Source organism: Malaya genurostris, chromosome 2, assembly GCF_030247185.1.
Source record: "Malaya genurostris strain Urasoe2022 chromosome 2, Malgen_1.1, whole genome shotgun sequence".
NCBI classification, from domain to species: Eukaryota; Metazoa; Arthropoda; class Insecta; order Diptera; family Culicidae; genus Malaya; species Malaya genurostris.
The window spans coordinates 25,784,241-25,808,099 of record NC_080571.1 but is presented as its reverse complement, the minus strand read 5'-3'; the positions used below and the strand labels follow the sequence as shown (position 1 = coordinate 25,808,099).

At 40.0% G+C, this 23,859-nt stretch overlaps 3 protein-coding genes across 4 annotated transcripts in view; 1 reads left to right on the top strand and 2 right to left on the bottom strand.

The window, feature by feature from the left end:
* Positions 1 to 10,183, top strand: part of LOC131432769 (ATP-binding cassette sub-family A member 2) — a 103,175-nt gene extending 92,992 nt beyond the window's left edge. For both annotated transcript variants that reach the window (XM_058599275.1, XM_058599274.1), the window contains 2 exons: positions 7,696 to 9,296; positions 9,373 to 10,183. In XM_058599275.1, the coding sequence (XP_058455258.1) occupies positions 7,696 to 9,296; positions 9,373 to 9,570 (1,799 nt within the window). In that variant the 3' untranslated portion in view covers positions 9,571 to 10,183. The remainder of the gene's footprint in view (positions 1 to 7,695; positions 9,297 to 9,372) is intronic.
* Positions 10,184 to 20,243: 10,060 nt separating this feature from the next.
* On the bottom strand, positions 20,244 to 21,002 carry LOC131431316 (uncharacterized). Its single transcript, XM_058596947.1, has 2 exons — positions 20,792 to 21,002; positions 20,244 to 20,732 (listed from the first exon to the last, which is right to left on the bottom strand). The coding sequence occupies exons 1-2, from the start codon at positions 20,957 to 20,959 to the stop codon at positions 20,313 to 20,315; spliced, it is 588 nt and encodes a 195-aa protein (XP_058452930.1). The 5' UTR covers positions 20,960 to 21,002; the 3' UTR covers positions 20,244 to 20,312.
* Positions 21,003 to 21,138: 136 nt separating this feature from the next.
* Positions 21,139 to 22,930, bottom strand: LOC131431315 (uncharacterized). Its single transcript, XM_058596946.1, has 5 exons — positions 22,836 to 22,930; positions 22,592 to 22,778; positions 22,445 to 22,531; positions 21,730 to 22,380; positions 21,139 to 21,667 (listed from the first exon to the last, which is right to left on the bottom strand). The coding sequence occupies exons 2-5, from the start codon at positions 22,620 to 22,622 to the stop codon at positions 21,456 to 21,458; spliced, it is 981 nt and encodes a 326-aa protein (XP_058452929.1). The 5' UTR covers positions 22,623 to 22,778; positions 22,836 to 22,930; the 3' UTR covers positions 21,139 to 21,455.
* Between the last annotated feature and the right edge of the window lie 929 nt (positions 22,931 to 23,859).

Below are 23,859 nucleotides of genomic sequence, written 5' to 3'. Positions count from 1 at the left end.
ACTTCGTCCAGTGTTGCAGCAAATACAAATTATAATACGGAGTACTCCGACAAATTTTCAAGGACCCATTTTGCATAGTGCGGTACATTGTCATGATACACTGTCAGAATGACAATGTACTTTAACGAATTTCCTATAAAACTAGCAACACTGAAGGGTAAGAACAAGTTCACTATTAGGTTTTTTATCGTGACGACACAAATGAACAAGTATTCATCCTTGACAGTTCAGCGGTACTGTTTACAAACAAGCTTAAACAAAAATCGAAGAGCACATCTAAAACAATCGTCTTTACACTTTGCAACTAGTCTTTTTTATTTAATAAATATCAAAAACGAACCGTATTCAATCGTGAACAAATCTATTAAAACTTTATTTAGGCGATACGGACCGTAAATGGTCTGATCAAATTTGTCAATAAACAAACAAAAGAAATTTCTGTTTACAAACAGTACTGCTGAACTGTCAAAATGTGTTCATCCGATTGAGGTTAGCAGTGACGGTAAAAAACCTAATAGTTACTGTTTATTATAGTGAAAAATATGTAAACATATTACTTACATATTTTGATCCATAGGAAACTATGGAGCGAAATTTCGGACGACCCTGTTCGTGTGTCACATCCCTCTACTAAGCAACTTCTCACCATTTCGAAAGCTTCTCGGTTTATTAGCCGGCGATATTTAGACTGATTGTTGCAGTTTAATACAGCTACGATAAACAAACAAGTTTGTTTTGCACCGTAGCAACTAGCATAAAGCGTTGCCAGAAACGATCTCCTTTAACACTTTCACACTATCACAACGAAAGGGAGCTATTTGCTAAGCTTACTTGTTTATGCTGTGAACCAAACATTGGCGATTCGTTTATATGGGACTTAGGGGTATTATTATTTGTATTTGGTTGCAACATCAGATGAGGGCACCGAAGCACTTCTTTTCGATGTGGCGTTGTCAACAGTCCTAAATCACAAGACTTCACAGAAAACGTAGTCCAATCGTGATTCGATCAGTTCCTCCGTTAAGATCTTCACGACGCAAACTATTCGCTCAATTTTCTGGGCAAACTAATCCTAGAAGAAAAAAATGTCCCTTTTGTTCCAATACTGATAATTTTAGATTTTTTCCGATATGAACAATTGCGTTTGGGTTACTTTTCAGACAACTTTTATTTTTCAACATAACAACATTGGTAGCTAAGGTTCTGGTAACTGTTACTCGAAATCAACAATTGTAAGCTTTTGTTGCTAGTTCAACAATTTTCTAAGCGATATTGTTTTGACATTACCAATTACCGGGGGGTAGTTAAATTTGCGATACAGTTTTGATATTCCAGTGGCAAGTATATTGCTCTAGGTAGCCGGCTACCGAAAATATGTTGTAATTTTATCGCGTTTTGTATGAATATTTGCTTCCTACTAAAATATGATTTTTTTCGAAACTTGTTAAACTCCGGACAGCCGAAGAAATTGGACGCTTCACGATAGGCAAATTAGAGTTGAACCACTCTAACAACTGCACAGCCATACCATCCATACAACCATACAACGATTTGAGTTTAATAAAATATATTCTTCTTGTTTTTTAAATATCATATTAGGTATTTCGTTATTTATTATTAAATCTACTTAAGAACATTATTTGAACCAACTGATTACCTGCTACAAAATAAAAAATAAGCTGAAATTTTTATACATTTTGTTGTTGATTTCGTAACCTATTTTGAGTTTGTTTTTATCAATACATCATTTTTATTAAAATTTTGCTATTGGATGAGCTAATGGACGCAGTAGGAGTCAGAACTAACCCTCAAAAGGGTCAATTATTAAATTGAAATTTCAATTGTCTTTATGAAATGATAAATAAGTTTCATGTAAGAAAGGTCACGACAAGCAAAAATGTCTCGAACTGGGACATTGGATAGTCTACCTTGGGTACGCAAGGAATTTAATAGTTGAGATCTGACATCACGATTCTCCACGCATGTCCAAACGACATGATCAATATCCCGATAACCTTCTCCGCAAGCACAATGATTAGTCTCGGAAAGCCCAATTCGAAGGAGATGTGCATCTAACGTGTAGTGATTGGACATGAGTCTGGACATCACACGAATGAAATCTCTACTCACATCCAGTCCCCTGAACCATGCCTTTGGCGATATTTTAGGAATAATTGAGTGCATCCTTCGTCCCAGATCATCTCTATCCCAAGAAGCTTGCCAGCTGGCAAGTGTTCTTTGGCGAGACGAGCAATAGGTCTCTCATAAATTTCACCCTCAATTGCAACACGTTTGGCTAAAATATCGGCTCTTTCATTGCCAGGAATGGAGCAATGAGCCGAGACGTAAACTATAGTGATTAGATAATTATTGTTCAATATGTCGTTGAGGCACTGTTCTATTTTGCCCAAGAAAAACGGTTCATTTTTGCCAGCAGCGTTTGAGCGAATGGCTTCAATTGCACTCACACTATCTGTGAAAAGAAAATAATGGTTTGGAGATAATGTGACTCAAACTATAATGAACTGCTGCTAACTCTGCTATATAAACAGATGCAGGTTCTTGAAGCCTAAATGAAGCCGAAACATTATTGTTGAACATACCAAACCCTGTCGCTTCTTCAATTCGCGATCCATCCGTGTAAAACATTTTCTCAGAGTCAATATGCCTGAACTTACTTGAAAATATTTTTGGGATTTCCGCCGAGCGTAGATGATCCGGGATTCCACGCACTTCGCGCTGCATGGATGTGTCCAAAAATAGAGTTGAATCAGGGACATTTAGGAGGGTGTCACGGATAGGAATATATCTTGAAGGGTTGATTTCCTGTTACATATGGTTAAAGTGTACTGTCATGAATCTTGTTTGAGATTGAAGCTCAACTAACCTTTCGAAGTTATTAATAACAGGGGATTCAGTACCTCACATCTTATTAGCAGTCGCGATGAAAGCTCCCAAAAACGATCCTTCAATGGAAGAACTCCCGCCAGAACTTCAAGAATCATTGTATGTGTTGAATGCATGCAGCCTAAGGCAATTCGCAAACAACGATACTAAATTCGTTCCAGTTTGATAATATGAGAGTTTGCAGCGTAACGAAAGCAAACGCATCCATATTCCATCACTGAAAGTATCGTTGTCTGATACAATTTTATTAGATCTTGCGGATGAGCACCCCACCAAGATCCTGTTATTGCTCGAAGAAAATTTACTCTTTGTTGGCATTTCGTTATCAGAAACCTAATGTGTCCTCCCCACGTGCATTTGGAATCAAACCACACCCCAAGGTATTTGAAAGTCAAAACCTGTTGGATCATTCTTTCCATCATATGGAGCTGAAGCTGCGCGGGATCATGCTTTCTTGAAAAGACGACCAGCTCTGTTTTCTCCGCAGAGAATTCGATACCCAGATGAACAGCCCAAACGGACAATTTATCTAAGGTATCTTGCAATGGTTTTTGCAGATCAATAGCTTTGGGTCCAGTAATTGAAACCACGCCATAATCACCTTTTAGGGTGATACAATGATTCCAACGTTTTTCCAATTTTTCAATACCATGTTTATAAAAAAAATTATCTTTCGCTTCGAAATATGCTTCAGTTTCAGCGATGACCTCCTCATTTGAGCCAATTCTTTTTCCCTGGAGCATTTTTTTAGGATCAGCAAAGAGCCAGTAGTCACTGGGGGCTAAATCTGGCGAGTATGGGGGGTGGGGAAGCAGATCAAAGCCCAATTCGTTCAATTTCGCCATTGTTTTCATCGACTTGTGGCAGGGTGCATTGTCTTGATGAAAAATGATTTTCTCTGCATGTGCGGTCGTTTTTTTGCGATTTCCTCCTTCAAACGCACCAGTAAGTCAATATAATAATCACTGTTGATCGATTTACCTTTTTCGAGGTAGTCAATGAAAATCACGCCATGCGTATCCCAAAAAACTGACGCCATGACTTTGCCAGCTGACTGCTGCGTTTTCGGACGGCTTTCGCCAGCTGTGCGCCACACAGATGACTGCCGCTTCGACTCTGGAGTGTAGTGATGTATCTATGTTTCGTCCATGGTCACGTAACGACGCAAGAAATCTTTTTTGTTGCGAGTAAATAGCAATAAACTGCTTTCTAAATCATCGACTCGTTGCTGTTTTTGTTCCATCGAAAGCAATCGCGGCACCCACTTGGAAAAAACCTTTTTCATGCTCAATTTTCCATGAAGGATAGTAAATACACTTCCATATGATATCTGTGTCATCTCAGCAATCTCACGGAGCTTCACTTTACGATCTTTTATTATAATTTTTGCCACTTCACTCACATTTGCTGGTGTAACGGCTTCCACAGGTCTACCCGAGCGTTCCGCGTTATTTGTGTCGGTACGACCACGTTTAAACTCGGCGAATCACCGACAAATCGTTGCTTTTGATGGATAACATTTTTCATTCCATTGTTTCGCTTGCACGGTGTTTTTACCCATTAAAAAACAATGTTTTATCAAAACACAAAACTCGGGTTTTTCCATTACATTTTTCATTCCGGATAACATTTTTCATTCCATTGTTTCGCTTGCACGGTGTTTTTACCCATTAAAAAACAATGTTTTATCAAAACACAAAACTCGGGTTTTTCCATTTTTTAAACAAACTACAAAACGACGTTACTCCAACCTCGATAACTCAGCTGTTTCTGGTCGGATCGACTTAAAATTTTGACCCGTTTCAAGCAAAGGTTAGTACTCTAGAAAGCCGTGGTTACTGGTTTACTACGAGCGCCATCTCTGCTTTAGTCTCGGGACTTATTGATACATGTGTTATACAGGAGCGGACTGAGGCATGAGCCTTGCGGGAGACCCATGTAGCTAATTCTGATTGTTGCCAAATCGCCATGTGAAAAATACATGCACTTATCTGACAAAAGGTTGTGCAAATAATTATTTATAACCGCTGGGAGTCCATGTTGATGGAGCTTGTCTAAAAGAACACCAATGGAAACTGAATCAATTGCGCTTTTAATGTCTAAAAATACAGAGGCCATTTGTTGCTTTTGAGCGAAGGCAATTTGGATGTCAGACGAAAGTAATGCAAGGCAATCATTCGTCCCTTTATTTCTACGGAAGCCAAACTGAGTATCTGACAACAAACCTTTCGAAGAATAATTTTTTTGAACAATTTTCTGATGCAGGACAACATTGCAATGAGTCTATATGAGTTGTGATAGGAAGCTGGTTTCCCCGGCTTTTGAATGGCGATAACTTTCACTTGCCTCCAGTCAGGTGGAACAATATTTTGCTCAAGAAACTTGTTGAACAATTCCAACAAACGTCTTTTTGCGAGGTCGGGCAGATTCTTCACCAAGTTGAATTTAATTGTGTCCAACCCAGGAGCGTTATTGTTACAAGACATGAGTGCTATGGAAAATTCCATCATTGAAAAGTGGCTATCAATGGAACCATTATTTGGAGAAGACTCCCTAATAATGCTATGCGTAGGAACAGAATCTGGACTAACTTTCCTCGCAAAATCAAATATCCATCGGTTCGAGTATTCCTCACTCTCATTTCCTACGTTACGATTCCTCATTCGTCTGGCCGAATTCCAAAGAGTGCTCATTGAGGTTTCTCTTGACAAACCTTCCACAAAATGTCTCCGATAGCTGCATATCTTGATCCGAAGTATGTTCTTGTACTTGGTTTCCAAAACCAAGATTTTTTCAAAATTCGGAGGAGTTCTTCCTCCTAGTTTTAAAAACGTCTTGAAAGCATTTTGTTTCGCGTGTTTAGCATCTGAGCACTCTTTGTCCCACCAAGGGTTTGGAGGCCTTCTGTTAGACGATGGACCAAGAAATCGTTTGGTTTGGGCTTGTTCTGCGGCCTCCAGAATCGAACAAACGAGGAAGTCATATTCTTCAAGTGGGGGAGCTCTTCCATTGAATTTAAGATACTTGAAATATTACTTTGGAATTTATTCCAGTCAATATTTTTTGTCAAAACATATGGAATATTAACAGAATTAGCAATGCCTTTGTTACTGCTAATTAAGATAACGATTGGTAAATGATCGTTACCGTGTAAATCAGGAAATACTTTCCAGGTGCAATCTAATCGAATTGAAGTCGAGCAAAGAGATAAATCTAATGCACTTGGACGTGCAGGAGGTCTTGGGATCCGTATCATGCTACCCATATTCAATACTGTCATGTTGAAATTATCGCAAATATTATATATTAAAGATGATCTGCTATCATTGTAAACGGAACCCCACATCATTCCGTGCGAATTGAAATCTCCTAAAATCAAACGTGGAGCAGAAAGGGCTTCAAGACCTTTAAAAGTTATCAATTCGCATTTAGAAGAAATTCTATCAAGGCATCAAAATCTATTTGCCTATAATTCAGCTCTCTAGGTTCATTCAAAACAGCAGTTCGGCAAACCTCTTTACCATGATCAATTGTAAATGATATTGTTAAAGGCGGGTGATGGTGGTCAACGGATAGTAGTGGCGTCAGTTTTTAGATGCTCGAGGTATAATTAACGTCGACTATCTTGAAAAAGAAGTACCAACAAAAGTTTTTAGTTATTAATGCGTAAGAAGTTATTAATGCGTTTGAAGTAATCGTAAAAAACGGCCTTATATGAAGCAGAGAAAAACATCTTTAACCAAGACAATGCACTGTGCCACAAGTCAACGAAAATAATGGCCAAATTGAACGTATTGGTCACCGATCTGTTTCTTCACCCACCATATTATCAATAACCTAGTCCCCAGCGACTACTTGTCATTCGATGATCTGAGAGACTGAAGCCTATTTTAAGGCCATGTACAAATCATTCTAGAATTATGATATAAAAAATTTAGATAATAAATAAAGCAATTTTGCTCAAGAAATGTTGTTTTCCTAGTTAGTTCATGAACTTTTTGGACGATTTTGAAGCAACCTTCTCTACGGCAGTATCGAACCGCACAGAGTGCAAGTCGATTCGACACTGAATTTGGTTTTCTGTGAGTAATTTTCTCAAATGCGAACGCACTCATTGAAGAGCAGAAATCATATGGAAACCGTGAACTTATGTATACGAAACCGTCATATCAATTAGAGGAATGACAATGGTTTGAAAAACAGGAAGAATTACACATTGTTCGTGGTTGAGTTGTAGATATACAAAACCTAACCACTGTCTATATGGTTTTACTTCTATGTTTTGAATTTGTACCCCGGTATAGAAAACAAAGACGCAATCCTACGTCGAAAGATTTTGAGTAATTTCATTTATGTGAAGATAAAGAACATCCCTATAGTCGCTCAATTGGTAGAGCAGTTCCACGGGTTTCAGAACATTAGGAAATGGTTACTATGTCTCAAGTTTCGCTAGTTTTTCGCTATTCCATTAATTTTCAATTATTTTAGTTGCTCGATTTACCACAGACTAACACGCTCTAATTTTTTTTTTTTTTTTTTTTTTTTTTTTAAATAACTATTTATTGGAATATGAGTTAAAATTAAATTATTAAGATTTAAATTGGGTGTTCAGCCACAAGTGGTGACTTTTCAGCCCTGTTATATATATATATATATATGATTTGGTTATTACCATGAAGACATCATTTGCTTCCGCAATTCTGAGATTTTTGTGTAGGGAAAATTCTAAACCTACTTGTATTGTGTAACACGCTCTAATTATTTTTGTTTTTGCTTTATCTTTCACAGCATTCATGCTCTACATTTTGCAATTCCTGCAACTGCCGTACCTCGAAGCATCGTCCGGTTTCAAGCAACTGCAGAACATCAATCGCTACGTGTACTGGGGCAGCTCATTTCTGTTGGACTTTTTGTTACATATCATCATCTGTCTGTTTGTGTACTGTGTTGCCCGGAATATGGACCGAGAAGTGGTTTTCAGTCGAACCGAACATATCCAGATCCTCGGTATTCTGATAATGTACGGCCTGGCTGCCCTGTTGGTGATTTACATCATTAGCCAGTGCGTCGATAGTATGGATACCGCCGTGACCTTCATGAGCTATCTGCTGATCATCGGTGTTTGCGGAGTGCTGCTGCTGTCGGACGGATACGATCGGATACGCGAGAACGGCGGCATCATTATGCTGTTGCATCTGATTCCCGAGTTTGCACTGAAACACTCACTGCGAGTGGTTTACGAGAATCAGAAACTCAACAGAATTGAAGCCTTGATCCGGGCGAACACGATTGACCACAGCAGAAGCGCTGATCGGCAACTTGATTTGAATGGGATTTACGTACTCATACCAACTATGATGTTGGTTTTAATAGTGGTACTCAACGAAGTGGTTGAAAATATGTACAGAAAGGGAGCAATTCTTGAAGCAAAGACTAGAACTGTCCACCTTATAAAGTATTATCTGCGTTGTGGTCGAAAAAGATGCAAAGATTTCGATCAAACTGATTCAAACTATGAGATGTGCAGCACCGTAGACGATGATGTGGATGCGGAAACCAATATGGTGAACGAAATGGTTGCCAAAGAACCACAGCAGTTTGCCCCGTACACGATCGCTGTTCATAATCTGAAGAAGCGCTACCTGAAGCTACCGGCGGTGAAGGGTGTCAGTTTCGCTGTTAAACGAGGAGAATGCTTCGGGCTTCTCGGGATGAACGGAGCCGGTAAGACAAGTACATTCCAGATGATCACTCGAAATCTACCGATCACAGACGGAACGGTCTATCTGAACGAATCAGATGTTAGGAAATCCTACGAAAGTGTCTACCGTTCCCAATTCGGATACTGTCCCCAGGGGGATGCATTGCTTGATTTTATGACCCCGTATCAACTGCTTAACTACAGTGCAAGGGTTAAGAATTTGAAGGATCGTGAGAATTTAGTCAATCGATGGCTAACCGATCTTGACATACTTTCATTCGCCCACAATCGAATCAACGAATGTTCGGGTGGAACCAAACGCAAAGTGAACACGGCGCTAGCAATGCTGGGCAATCCTTCGATAGTATTTCTAGACGAACCGACGACGGGCGTCGATCCCAAGTCGCGGCATTTCGTGTGGGGTCGAATTAAGTCTCTCCAGCGGCAGGACCAGACCATCATTCTGACCTCGCACAGTATGGACGAGTGCGAGGAACTGTGCAACCGACTGTCGATCATGGTCGGTGGTCAACTGCGGTGTATCGGTTTCATTCAGCGGTTGAAGGAGAAGTACGGCAAAGGTTACAACTTGTGGCTTAAACTGAACAGTAATAGCAGTTTATCGCCAAGCACGTTGGTTGCCGATATCCAGCGACGGTTCCGATGTGAAATCAAGGAAGAACACGATGTAAGTTTTTTTTTGACAATACGTCGGTGGTGTTTGGTATGATAACAGCACGTGTTTTTTTTTTCCTCTCTTGCAGGGTATGCTGAAATTCCTCGTCCCCGAGCCGATACGATTGTCGGAACTGTTTGCGCAAATAACCTCGCTCAAGAGGGATTACGATGCGGTCATCAGTAGCTTTTCGATCAATGAAACTTCACTGGAAGACATTTTCCTCAACTTCAAGCCACCGTCCGTCAGTGCGCGATGCGGTCGACTGGTCGAAGATATTGTGTGAATATTTGGTGTGCTTTTGTATTTATGTATGTCTAAATTCGTGAAGCCTACGTTGTTCAATAGAACTGAATTCTTTATATGTTAAGGCACTACTATGTGGAGGACTTGTGACACACTCTATTAGAAAATTTTGGAGTATTGAATCTGTGCGGTTATTTATAAGTTCATAACAAATTTCCAAAGTATTAGGATTATAATTCTATCTTCATGTGATTTTAATCGAATCCGCGCAGCGAATCAATATCATGCATATAAAATCGATCACGAAAAGATAAAAAAAGATTGTAGAGAAATAATAAAACAATCGTTCGGAACGTCAGTAAAGACATTACACTTCGTTGCAAATCAAAAGTGTTCTGTAAATGGCAGAAACTTTACGTCTGCCCAGCGGTTCAAATTGAACTACTGAGTATTGTATTAAGCAGTTCAATTTGAACTGCTATGCACTGATAAGTCAAAGACGAAACGTAAACATATTGAACAAAACGTACTAAACTGCCGTTCCAAGTCTAACTGTGTATGAAAAAACATAAGAAATCCGATAGGATATGAGACAGCTGTGCGTAGAACGACGTTAAATAAACAACCTTTTTCATATTGACTAAACGTGTAAAGAGCGTCTTCATTGCTTTTTGCTTCGAAAATTTTTGCACCGAAATCCTTTGTCTCCGTTGTCTTTAATCACCCTGGGTAACAGTACTTCTCAAATTCCATTTGTACCTGCAGTCCGCCGTAGCCGTATAACATTTGCTGTAGTGATATGTGGATGCCACGGCGAAGAAAAATTTATGTCTATTACCTATGAAATAAACGTATTTATGAAAAAAAGTGATAGTGAAGTGCACATTGCTAATCGATGAACCTGCTCAGAATCGAGGACAACTGTTGTCCGGCGTTCCAATGACTTGATCAGCAGTCGTTTGACTTTTGGCTGTGCGTACGAAAGTTGGTTCTCCAAGCATCTGTTGCAATTCGTGATTCATATGCCGTCTTCCATCTGCACTCGCCGCCATTGATGGTTCGCAGCACTTTCCTCTCAAAAACACTAAGGGCACGTCGGTCCTCCTGCTAACGTAAAGACTGTCCCAGAAAGTATGAACGCACTTTGATTGCACTGTAAATAATTCACAAGTGTTAGATATTCAAATTTTATTCTATACTGATAATATTAGACTACCACAACAGAATATTATTCTCAACATTTGCTACTTAGCCATTGTAGACTAGCTGGCGCACCTTCTTGCGATTGGTCGTGTTATGATCCTGTAAACTGGGAGCACTGGTGAAGAAGCTACACTGAGAAAAGAACCATAGTAACCGCAACCTGTTTATCATTGTCATTTCAACTATACGCTAAAATAGTAGCAAAGAGCATGGTATATGACTATTCACCATCTGTATTGTATAAATTACTAGACAACAAAGACTACGACTTGACTAAACTATTTGTATTTATGACTTTTCTGGCGTACGACGTACGCGTGTACTTTTATTCCGAATCATAATATTTGGCGACGACCGGATAAAATCGGATTAAATTCGTTCTAAACAATGTCGGTGTAAGAAGACAGTGATTAAATTCGTTATCACGGATTCAATTCCAAATCGGACGAGAGCCGGGAAAATTTTGACTGAGGAGTTAAACATAACCTATAAGGTAACGGATTGGATCAGATACAACGTTCCGTGGATAGATTCAACTATCCGGAAAACGAGAGATTAATAATAAAAGTGTTTCGCCGTAGTTGCGTAAAAAAATAACAATAGCAATAAATAAATAAGAAGATGGAAAACAGCAAATCAACGTTATTACCGTTTGACACCTCCAACACGGAGTCTATCGGAACTCGATGGAAGAAATGGAAACGATCGCTGGAGTTGTTCCTAGAAGTGAATTACGTCGCTCTTGCGTCTAAAAAAAAATTCACCTGTTGCATTTCGGTGGAGCACAAATACAGGACATTTTTTATGATACACCTGGTCACGATTTACTTCCTCCAGGCGATTCAGATGTATATAAAGAAGCGATAAAATTACTGGGTGCTCGTTTTGCACCATTTTCCAATATACCGTATGATCGATATATATTTCGGCAAATGAAGCAAGCGGAGGATGAGTCTGTTGAAAGATTCGTGTCCCGTTTACGGGAACAAGGACGCCTTTGCGAGTATGGTAATGCATTGGACATGCGAGTTACTGAACAGGTGTTTGATAACAGTTTATCAGACGAGCTGCGCGAAGTGATTATCAAGAAGAAAATATTGCAAGTAGAGGAAATTGTTCAAGAAGCCCGTATTTTGGAAACCGTGCATCGGAATAAGGAAGCAATGAAGAAAAACGAAATCTCTGTTGAACTGAACACGGTAAACATAGTCAAAAAAGGACCTGTTAAAGAAAGGTGTTATCGTTGTGGGAACAGTGGACATTTTGCAAACGATAAATGTTGTCCTGCAAAGAACAAAGGTTGCGACGGTTGTAAACAGAGATGTCTATCTCCTCTGTGTGACGAAGAGCAAGCAAAATTTCTCCCCTCGCACTGACAACTTCAACGAGAGCTCTTCTCTTTCACATTTATACACCATTGTTGTGTAAAGTGTGCACGCATCATGAGTGCGTTTGTTTATTTCCTTTTACCTCTTCCACTGAATCGCACCAAAGTGCTAGAGCATTAGCTAATAGCTGCCCTTACACGAGACAATATTATTGTCAATACAAGGAGTATTGACAATACTTTTGATCGTGTAATGGAAACTTCATTGGATTGACGAAAATATTGTCAAAAAATCAAAACTGCTCATCAATCCGACAAAACTTTCTCTCCAGAGAGGAAACTGTCAAATATGTGCAATGAACTCATCTCTCAATATTTCAATGTTCATTTGCAATATTTGAAGCTCCAAACGCTTGATTTTCTCGAAAAATGCGGACTCAAGTTACCAAGTCAATTGGATTGACGGTATTGACAATACTTTGGATTGAAAATAATATTGTCACGTGTAAGGGCCGCTAATAAATTCTCTGAGGTGGATGCAGATACTTTCACAGAGGTGTACACGCCGGTGAGCACTCTGCTGTATGGTTTTCGTAGATGAAGCGTGGACACGCAAAATCAGCAAAATAAAACAATTTATCGGAAAATTTTCGGTTTTCCTTGCAAATTTTTCATAGCAAGGCCAGATCTACTCTCTATTAATTGAAGTTCACAGAAGTGTTCGCTCAACATCACGCGCCAGTGGTCACTTGGGTGTATTTAGACGAGAGCGCGTGTGAGCGATTCATGCGAAGAGAATGTGTTTCACTCGCGCCAGCTGCTTTAACCACAAGCACACACTCAAATGCTGTCTATTCGACACTGAGAAGAAGTGCGCTTTCCTCTTTGTGCGGTGCTTCGTTTTTTGCATCCTCGGTGTGGCAAAAATCTGACTCTAGCGTGTATAACTGTGGTGAAATGCCATCTCTGGTTGTAAACTAGTCGGACATTTCCGGAGGATGTGCAAAACCAAATCCTCGTATCGAAGAATTAACGGAAATAAAAGTAAAAAGAATGTGTGGCAAGTGGATGGATCTGAAGGCGAAGAAGTCGGTGAGAGCTGCAAAAGTACAAACAGTGAAGATAGCGATGACGATGTACAACAAATTTACGCTACCGAAAACAAACATGACATGGTGCATGTTGTACATGTGGTGTCAAATTAAGGTGGATCGTGGTGCGCACGTTAATATCATAAACCGGAAAACATGGCACTACCTGAAAGCGAATGGATGTAAATTTAGCGCAGCAACAAAATCACGAGAATTTCTTCGTGTCTACGGAGACGGCAAGCTAAAGGTCCACAAAACGTTCAAAACAGATATAGCTACCCGTTCAAAACGCGTTACCCACGAGGTGTATATCGTAAACAACGAAGTAGGTGCAAACCTTCTGTGCAAAAATACATCGTTGGAGCTGGGAATCTTGGAGATTCATGGAGACGTGTTCCGCGTTACAAGATTAAGGATTTGCAGGTGAAACTGCAAATCGATAAATCTATAGTCCCAGTTCAACAACCTTGTAGGCATTTACCGATCCCGTTACAAGGCGTAGTTGAAGAAAAACTGAATGACCTATTACAACAAGATATAATCGAACCAGTACCGTTGAAAATAACTTGGGCATCACCTGGACGGTTGCAAATACTTTACCAAGATTGATTTGGTCAAAGCATTCCACCAAATTGAGTTGCACCCTGCGTCTCGTGAAATCATTACGTTTGTAACTCCCACCGCGTGTTATCGTTACAAACGACTGATGTTCGGAATGAATTGTGCCGCAGAAATTTTTCAGCGGGAAATCGAAAGAATATTAAAGGGCTTAAATGGTGTACGAATATTTATCGACGATATCCTCGTGTACGCACAATCGAAGGAAGAACACGATATGAGAGTGGAACAAACCTGGCGAGACTAACATCGCGGACCCATTATCACGGCTTTCCGAGAATTTAAAATGTGAAACATTCGACAAATGCGCGGAGGCAGCATTGTGTGCATTTGTTGAAAGCAGTATGCCACCATCAGTGACAATGGACACTATCGTAAAGTATTCACAAAATGATGAGGAGATTCAAAAAGTTTCGCAAGCTCTAAGTGATGACAAATGGGAAGAAGATATGAAGAAATACGCAGTATTCAAAGGTGAGCTATGCTTTGCTAATGAAGTGCTACTTAAAGGATCCAGGGTTGTGATACCGATGAAATTACGTGAAACTATATTGAAGTTGCCACACGGCGGTCATCCTGGAGTTGAAAAGATGAAGAGAAGAATGAGAATTGCTGTCTGGTGGCCTGGAATGGATTCTGACGTAAAGAAGACATGCCGCGAGTGTTTCGACTGTCAACTTGTTGCACCATTCGAAAAACCTGAGCCTTTATGCATTCGAGACCTGCCAGCTGCACCCTGGGTTCACTTGTCAGGAGACATTCTTGGGACTTTACCTGATAACAGCTACGTATTCGTATTAATCGATCTCTATAGTCGGTTTGTTTTGGCAGAACCGATGACCCGAACTACATCAGGTGACGTAATTAGATTATTATTGAGCACCTTCACTAGGATGGGTCTCCCATTGATCCTAACATTCGATAATGCGAGATACTTTTCAAGCCAAGAGATGAAAGATTATTGCAATGATTACGGCATCAAACTCACACACACAACACCAGTATCCCAGCGCAAACGGTGAAGTAGAGCGCCAAAACCGATCAATTTTAAAAGTTCTGAAAATAAGCAAACAACAAAACAGTGATTGGAAAATAGCATTACAAGAGTATCTGTATATGTACTCTGTGACCCCACATTTGGTAACAGGCGTTCCACCGGCACAACTCATGTTCGGAAGAAGATTCCGAGATTTCACTAACCGATACACTGAAGAAGGATGCAAATAGCATTCCGAAATACGTATCTGTATTATAACGTTTGAAACACTTTCGGAAAAATAGTGACTGTGAAAATAGTGACTTTGTGAGAGTGTAATGACGTGATATAACATAGTGGAATTCAACGGTACAACAACAGTACTATTAGTGAGAACATTCTACTAACAGCTCAAACAGAAATTTAGTTCCGAGATTTGATTCCTCACTTCCAAACGCATGTTCTGAATGACTATGAATTACGTGATCGGGATCAAACTATGAAATACCAGGCAAAAGTGTACAGAGACGAAAAAGTCGGCGCTAAGGAATCATCGGTATCCGTAGGAGATGAGGTGTTACCAAAGAATATGTTACCACAAAACAAGCTTTCGTCGAGATTTTTACCTACTCCCGCAAAAGTAATCGAACGATGCGGAAATAGTCTGATATTGCAAAACAGCGACGGGGTGTGTTATAAACGCAACACATCACACGTGAAACCACTGATTCGCCATTCTATGGTCAATAGCGAAACGCAAGTCGGTACAACTACAACAACCTTACAGAGTCCGCATCCAATAAATGAAGAAATCGACCACGAACCTACGAGAGCGGGAAGACCGAACCGGCAGATAATGAGACCCAAACGATACGATGATTATAGTCTTAGTTAAAATCAATTGTTATTTGAAATACTTCCGTTTTATTTAAATTCAATAAGGGAGATATGTTATGATCCTGTAAACTGGGAGCACGGATGAAGAAGCTAGAGGAAAATAAACTATACTTTGTCACTTACGCGTGTACTTTTATTCCGAATCATAATAGGTCGAAGTTGTGGGCAATTTGGTAGATTCATGTCTTTTGGGACGAAAGTGACATTTTTGGTAGTATACCATTCTACCGTTGATTTCGAGTAGTGGCAAGAAGCAAGATCTAACCAGAAGACAACAGGATCCTTGTGGCTTCGAATCATGGGTAGAAGTCGTTTTTGTAAACATTCCTTGATGTATATTTCGCTGTTCATTGAAGCAGTGATGATGTAGGGGTTCGAAATCTTACCGCAGCTACAAATTGCTTGCCAGACCATAGCTTTCTTACCAAATTTTTCGACTTTAATCGATGTCTCGGACTGGTTTAACACTTGCCCTTCTCGCACCGTATAATATTGTGGTCCCGGCAAGGATTTGTAATCGAATTTCACGTAGGTTTCGTCGTCCATGATTATGCAGTTCAAATTTCTAGCAAGCATCGTATTGTACAGCTTTCGAAGAAAGCTCGGTCTGATCGATGCTTCTTGTTTCGGACTACATTTTGGTTGTTTCGGCTTCTTATAGGTTCGAAGATTTAAACGTTCTTAAGCACGAAGAACATTTGACTGCGAAGTGCTCACTTTTTTGGCCACATCCACTGAAACCTCCTTCTTTTGCTCGAACGCCTTCAGTATACGTTTATCCAACTGAGGGTTAGCAGGATCTTTTTTCGACCCGTTTTCGGTTTATCCTCAAAGGTGTTATCCTCACCGAACTTCCTGATTGCATTTCGCACGGCTTTTTCACTTACTCCTTCCATTTTTGCTATCTTTCTCAGTGACAGTCCGCGTTCTGTGCACCATTTGTACACCATTTTTCGACGTTGTTCTGCTGAAAGTCCACGCATTTCGAAACAAACTAATGAAAACGAATGAACAACTGCACAAGTGGTTAATGAAGAGTGTAAAAAACAGGACGCAGCCATAAAAATTGACAGATCCTGAACCATTGCGAAATGACAGCGGTTTTTGGTTGCGTCCATACTTTCTGGGACAGTCTTTAGTTCAGGTCTCGTGACCAGAGAGAATAAATAATTGAATTACTTCTATGAAACATAGCTGCTATCAGAATCTGCATTAGTAGAATTGCGGAAAAACCGGATTTGTGAACGACCTGGCGAAGTGTATGTTGAACTGCCAGGTTACACTAGCAGTTTAACATAAACTGCTTTTTTCCCCTTCAAATTACCTAAGTATATTTTAATATAGATTTCGATTAGTTCCTACATGCTGCAAAGTAAAAATGAGAAATTCTGTTTCTAAAATCATTCGTAACAAAATTCTAAATGAAATTTTAGAAAAGAAAATGAGGAAACTATATAGGATGTTGAACGTAAAATCTTCAGAATGCTATACACCCGGATCGGTGGTTCAATGCATACGGCGCTGGCCTTACAAGCCAGTTGTCATATGAAAAACTTCGTTACTGTCTAGTCTGTGTATTTGTTTGTGGAATGGTTACCATGACGAATGGGAATCATTAGAACCTGGAGTCAATGAAACCACAGCGATAGATGCAGATAATGGCACAGATTCGATCAAGATGACGTCGGAAAATACCTGAAAATACTAAGCAAAATACGTAAATATGAAACAAAAGATAAAAATAAATTGGGAAACAATTAGCAAACATGAAAAGAGGTACCCCAGTACGAACTGAACACGGTTGAGGTATATAACATAGATGTACATCTCAAAGGAATGACCGATCGGCACCAGAGCATGAGGCTTCCATGAACATGCGGCCAAACAAGGATGAGTCAGCGGTAGCATTTCAAATTCCGGCATGAAAAAAAATGTTAAGCTTTGTGGATACAGCCAAAGACATCATATTAACAAGATATCCAGCTCTCACATTTCCCGAACAAATCATTGGCAACATCCTTTTTTGCGAGCATGTCGCCCTCAGGTGAGTCCGCATCGAATCTGATACATAGAAGCAGGGGAGAGAAATGTCAAATTCGTGCGCGCCAAAATAGCAGGGCTGCGCACCCATACAATTGACATGATATGTTGAATGTGATGCCGTGCGATGGCGTTGCTGAACTGAAGATTGATGTCGCTCCAAGCTGACAGGGTCTGATACAGCATAAACGACCAAGAGCGATTCGTTCACGCTCAACTACCTAAGGAACTAACAAACAGGGAACTTGCGAAAATTGCTCGTATATTTGGATACGAAACAATTTACATTGTACAATCTGCAACAAGAGAGGAAGCATACATTGCTTAAAACCAAAGACATCATTATTAACAATTCCCGAACACATCATTGGCAACATCCTTTTTTGCGAACATGGCGCCCTCAGGCAAGTCCGCATCGAATCTCGTACACAGAAGTATTAGGAGAGAAATGTCAAATTCATGCGCGCCAAAATAGCAGCACTGCACACCCATACAATTGACATGATATGTTGAATGTGATGCCGTACGATGGCGTTGCTGAGCTGAAGATTGGTTTCGCTCCAAGCTGACAGGGTCTGTTAAAACTCAACATCGAGAGATGTGTGCTTGTGCTGTGTCTCAGCAAACTAACCTTTCTGGTCACTTCCGGTGAAACTCTCAACGCGTGAGCACGTTGCATCGTGTCAGTCCGGAGAATATTCGAGTATTTCGCAAGAAAGAAAGCATTTTTATCCGTATTTTGACGACTCGACGCAGCCACACAGCGAGATTTTCACTTGTAGTTCAGTGAAAAGAAAGTCCATTGGACTATAAACAAAAATAACTGGCAATATAGCCCAAGTTGCTGTGCCATCAAATCGGCGTCATCTCAAGTGAGGTGACGCCAACCAGAAAAAGAAGAAGAAGAAGAACCTTGCTGGTGCTAAGAGCAAATTCAGCAGCTGCAAGATTCATATGGGTGGTCTATAATGTAAATGAAACTGAAACAAGCGTATCCCCAGCAATCCGTTTTAGTTTTATTTATTCGACCAGTTCTACTGTCAAATTTAAAACTGGTATACACTGCCGTTCTATTTTTTCTATATTTGAAACACAGATAAAACGCTACTGGGGCTGCCAGTTTATTTCGTTATAATTTCTAGATTAAAATTTTAAAACTGACATAAATTATGCATCTAGAACTAGAACACTCCTGAATATGCCCTAAGTTTCGTAAACGTTAAAGCAAAAATGAGGACACCACCATGCGTCTAATAACTTATAAAAACCTGGTCGAGGACGACGATTCCGTTGTTAGATATGCAATAGGAAAATAGAAATGGCGTCTCTGAAAATAGCTGTTCAAACACGTTCGATTTGTTGGTGGGTGTCATCATTTCTTGGGAACCAATCATCGGAAAGCAAAAAGTAACACAGTTCCATATTCTGTATCGAATTGGCTATGGTCGGCAGAGATGTCCATCTCCTCTGTGTGACGAAGAGCAAGCAAAATTTCTCCTCTCGTACTGACAACTTCAACGAGAGCTCTTTTCTTTTTCATATATACACCAGTGTTGTATAAAGCGTGCACGCATCATGAGTGCGCGTGTTTATTTTCTTTTACCTCTAACAATGAATCGCACCAAAGTGCTAAAGCAGAGCTATCAAATTCTCTGAGGTGGATGCAGATACTTTCACAGTGGTGTACACGCCGGTGAGCACTCTAGTGTAAAAGAAACGTGGGGCACGCAGAATCAGCAAAATAAAACAATTTATCGTTGAATTTTCGTTTTTCCTTGCAAGTTTTTCATAGCAATTAATTGATGTTCATAGAAGTGTTCGCTCACCATCACGCGCCAGTGATCACTTGGGTGTATTTAGGCGAGAGCACGCGAGAGCGATTCATGCGAAGATAATGTAGTTCTCTCGCACCAACTTCTTTCAACACAAGCGCACACTCAGTCTGTCTAATGGACACTGAGAAGAAGTGCGCTTTCCTCTTTGTGTGGAGCACACCAAATGTATCCGCAGTGTAGACATGAAACTTACGCACTGGTGTATCACTCTAGTGAAATGCCATCACTGATGGTCGGAACTAGAATGAAAAGTTTTCATCGAGAAAAACAAAATAGTGGCCTTATAGGAGCTAACAACAAACTAAATAAATAATCGTTAATAACTTCAACTTTCTTAAAAAGTTTGTAATAGCTTGGATTTCTGTTCGCTATGGGAATACGTAGACTTTGTTAGAAATACTTCCCTTGTAGACAAACCCCTCCCTCTCCCCAGTTAGCCAACGTGGTTCAAGAATGGCCCCTTCACATTTCAGTATGATCAGCCATATTTCATTGCGTTTCACTGAATCGTACGCTGCTCTAAAATCTACAAATCTGATCCGTGATCGTTGCTCATCATCTTATAAATCTGTATTTGTATTTCATTTGTCATCCAGTTTTCGTTAGATTGAAACATCAGATGATCCGATGTTGTTACTTACTTGTCCGTTTTCCAACTTCTCCTCGCCATTATTGAAGATGAAATACCTGAACTAGGTGTTAACAGTGCTCAAATTAAAAGAGGAATTAGTCAAAAAAATGATTTATTATAAAACTGTTCTCATAGTTGAATTGTATTTTGAATAAAAATTTCGCTCAACGTCTTTGGAAGATACAGCTTGCATATTCATTGTGCAGAAAGCAGCAAATGTGGGTCCAGAACAGGAACGTTGATCCTAGCTTAAGCGACTGTAGCAGCAAATATTTCCGGCAACCTGAACCAGGGCATTCTCTCTTGTAGTTGGTAATCAGACTCACGATATCCATTACGAAATACAGTGGCACGAAAACCACCATACTCAGTACTGCCTGGTGACAACTGGTCAGCACATAGTACAAAGTTCGAGCTAACGACTGAATGGAGAACAGCAAATGTGCCATCTTGGTATAGTAGCCACCGATCCTGATAGTGAAATTGTACTGCCACAACTGCAACGGAAGCACCCATTCGGTGGCACATTCAGGCGCATCCGCCGGTGTCTGCATCAATCGGAGAAATTGATAAGATGCCAAACCCTACGGGGACGGAACTTACGGGATTATAGTGCCGTGCTGGATGGGCAGAAATAGCTTACCAAATTTACGATTAGATAGATAACGGCGAAAACGTTTGAGTGAAGATAAAACAGGCTTCGAGAACAAATTCCAGTTAAAATATTTTGCTTCGACAAAAGAAAATTTAGCACGAATGAAAAATGTGATTTAGGGAAACGACATAATTTGGAATCGAAATGCAACTTCATTTTTTTTGTGTTTTCGAATTTTTAGAAACTAGAAATTTTGACAGTCCGAAACAAGGTCTTATTTGTAAAGCAATTGATGGTGGCAATGCCTACTTCGAGTAAATTCAACCGGAGGAAATTTTTCACATTCCAATACTCATGGGATCAGCAAAAGTCGAAAACTTACATTACTTGCTATGTATTTTTTTGTATGCTTGTTTTCAAAACCATTAGTACTTCGCATTTATTATGTAATCGATCACACTCGGCTATAATGTTTAGTGTCAGCAACTTAATCTATCTGTCTGTTGTTCAAAAGTAAATTTCCAGCGTCAGTAAAAATCTCATTTCGATTCAAACTTCACCAACAAAACAATATGAGATGAACGAGTACAAAGGACAGCGGTGCCTTGTATTCTGTCAGCTTACGCGTAAAACAATAGACCATCGGAACAAATCGCAGAAAAGGTGACCTACCTCGGCCTGCCGTCAGCGGCAAGTACGCGATAGGAATGAACTACGACAGGAACAACTGGCCACCATCGCTAACAACCGTGGCCGTTGTGGTACCGCTGGCTGTTGTCAAGGTGAGCGTTTGGTGTTGCTGCTGCTGCTGTTGGGATGCTTTTTTCGCTTTTGTCTTGGCGTACCGTTTGTGGGACTTTTCAATGGCATCCTTCATTTCTGCCACATACTCATCATACTTGAGCCGATCCTTGAACCAGGCCACTTGAAAATAAATAAACAATTTTATACAGCAACGCAACTGGGAAGGTACAAAAGCAACATACCGTACAGAGAATCACTGAAAATCACCAATGAAGAAAGTTTAAATTTCTTCCCACCGTCCCAGCTTACGGCGTCGAGTACTTCATCGCTGACTATCGAGGAAAGGCCATTCATCACGATGTTTTCATCACACTCAAGCTTGATTTTGGTCAGATACTCAAACAGTTTGTTGTACAAACTTTCATCACTGCAGATGCCCTTGTTCAGCTCGATCAGGTCTTTGAGCGTCCGAAAAGGAAACCTGAACATTGACTCTACGTTGATGCAACTTGATTCCGCTGGAATCAAACCAAGATTAGCCGCGGTTGCCGTTGAGCTAGCTCCTGTCGCTTCTTGCTTCAGAGCAGCCAACCGGTTGAAGCTTTGTTCGGCCACAACTTTTAGCAGGTCTTCAATGTTAGTTAGTTTCTTCAGGATCAGCTTGATGTCATCCGACTGAGAGGAAACCGGTTGGTGAACTGTTAATCCGCTAGTTCCTACGGCGATTCCTGTGCCACCCATCACGGTAGCACTTGAACCCAAAACACCGCTGCTGTTACAGGATGAAGTACTTGCTACTACACAAGAGGATGAAGGTTCCTGCTGTCGAATCCGTTTGAGCTCCTCTGAATCCATGCTGTGCTCGTCGTCATAATCATGGTCACCGGAAGTCGCTAGAAATTGAAAATAAAAACAGTCCTCATACACATCCCAAACAATCCGTTAAAACCCACTTACAAGGTTTTTCATCGTGCTTATCCTTGTCGCGAAACTTTTTAATAATGATATGAATATCGTCTGAGATAGGCATTCTCCGTTTTTTCGCTGAGGAAAAAAATCTGGTTCAGCAGCAGCAATGGAAATAATACCAAACAAGCAACTTACAGGTTGTGGCATAGTTATGGCAATTATCCATTCCCCAGTTGAAAGCTCGGACGAATCCGTTCCGACCTGAGGTAACTCTACCGAAGGTAAACAAGCAACGTCACTGCAAAAATCCGCTCGAAATCGTTTCCTTTGGCTTTTCAGTGACCGGATTTTGATGAGTTGGAATCTTCGCCAGCTGAAACACCTAGTAGGTTGGACACAATCGAATCATTTCGGAGGAAATTTTGTGAAAAATAATTACTATTTCCCCCCAAAACATATCAGGCAAGCAGGTCTTCAAATTTTCCCATTAGTTATAACTTTTGAACTTTGACAATCGACGCTTGGCAAAAAGTGACATCAAAACATTGGATTTTTTATTTACTGGGTCTTTTAGAGCTTCACCGGAAAAATTACTGTGAAGCATACACTGATAAAAATCGATACGTTAGGCCCAACCCATACACAACCTGACAGAAATGAGCCTGTTTCATATGTGTTCCACTGAATTCAGGACGGCGCTAGTGTACCTAAACAATACGGATACAATGAATCACGAAACAAAAATATTACAAGAGAAACCAGTACTTCAGTACGATATTTACGGTTCCTGTGTATGCGTCCAGCAATATATTTAAAAGGAGCGTAATTTTCATATTGTGACTCACGCAAGAACTCCTGAAGGAACTGTGAATTTTTCTAACAGCGCTGCATAGCAACTAACTCATCAATAACACACGTCATAAATCTCCAAATATGCGTATTTTGTAATCTTTCTATCTTTTAAATCACTCTACCGAACGTTTTTTCTTTGGTCTAAAAAGATAACTATTAATAGAAATTGATAGAGTTACAAATGAAATGTTTTTTGAAATGTGGTGTGTGACTAAACAGTACCTAATGTATTTAGTCGTATCAATGAAAACGCAACCTTCCTTTACGTTCATTGTTCATTGAAATGTGATGAACTACTTGTAAACCTTCTATTGATGAAAAGAGAAAAAATATACTTATACTAAACCATAGTAACTTATCATCATAATTATTTAGTTAATGTCAAAAAATGCTAGCAAAATTTATTTTACTTATTTAAATATAATAATTTAAACCGCAGATTGTCGAAAAACAGATGCGTTATTTCCAAATGTTACTCCATTTACGACGACATTGTGGAACCAGAGAACCAAAACTTTTACTTATACTCTCGATGTATGGGAGCTGTCAAGTTGTCCACGAGATGGTCGCCAAGCCAGTTTTGTGTGACATAGTTTATAGAGAAATGAAAG

Excerpts from the sequence above, each read along its gene's own strand:
- LOC131431315 (XM_058596946.1), bottom strand. The coding sequence starts at position 22,622 with ATGGATAATTGCCATAACTATGCCACAACCT. Across the intron at positions 22,381-22,444 it reads TAAGCACGATGAAAAACCTT|CGACTTCCGGTGACCATGAT; the intron begins GTAAGTGGGTTT and ends TTCAATTTCTAG. Across the intron at positions 21,668-21,729 it reads TTTCAGTGATTCTCTGTACG|TGGCCTGGTTCAAGGATCGG; the intron begins GTATGTTGCTTT and ends TTTATTTTCAAG.
- LOC131431316 (XM_058596947.1), bottom strand. The coding sequence starts at position 20,959 with ATGAAGTTGCATTTCGATTCCAAATTATGTCGTTTCCCTAAATCACAT. Across the intron at positions 20,733-20,791 it reads TCTATCTAATCGTAAATTTG|GGTTTGGCATCTTATCAATT; the intron begins GTAAGCTATTTC and ends CCGTCCCCGTAG.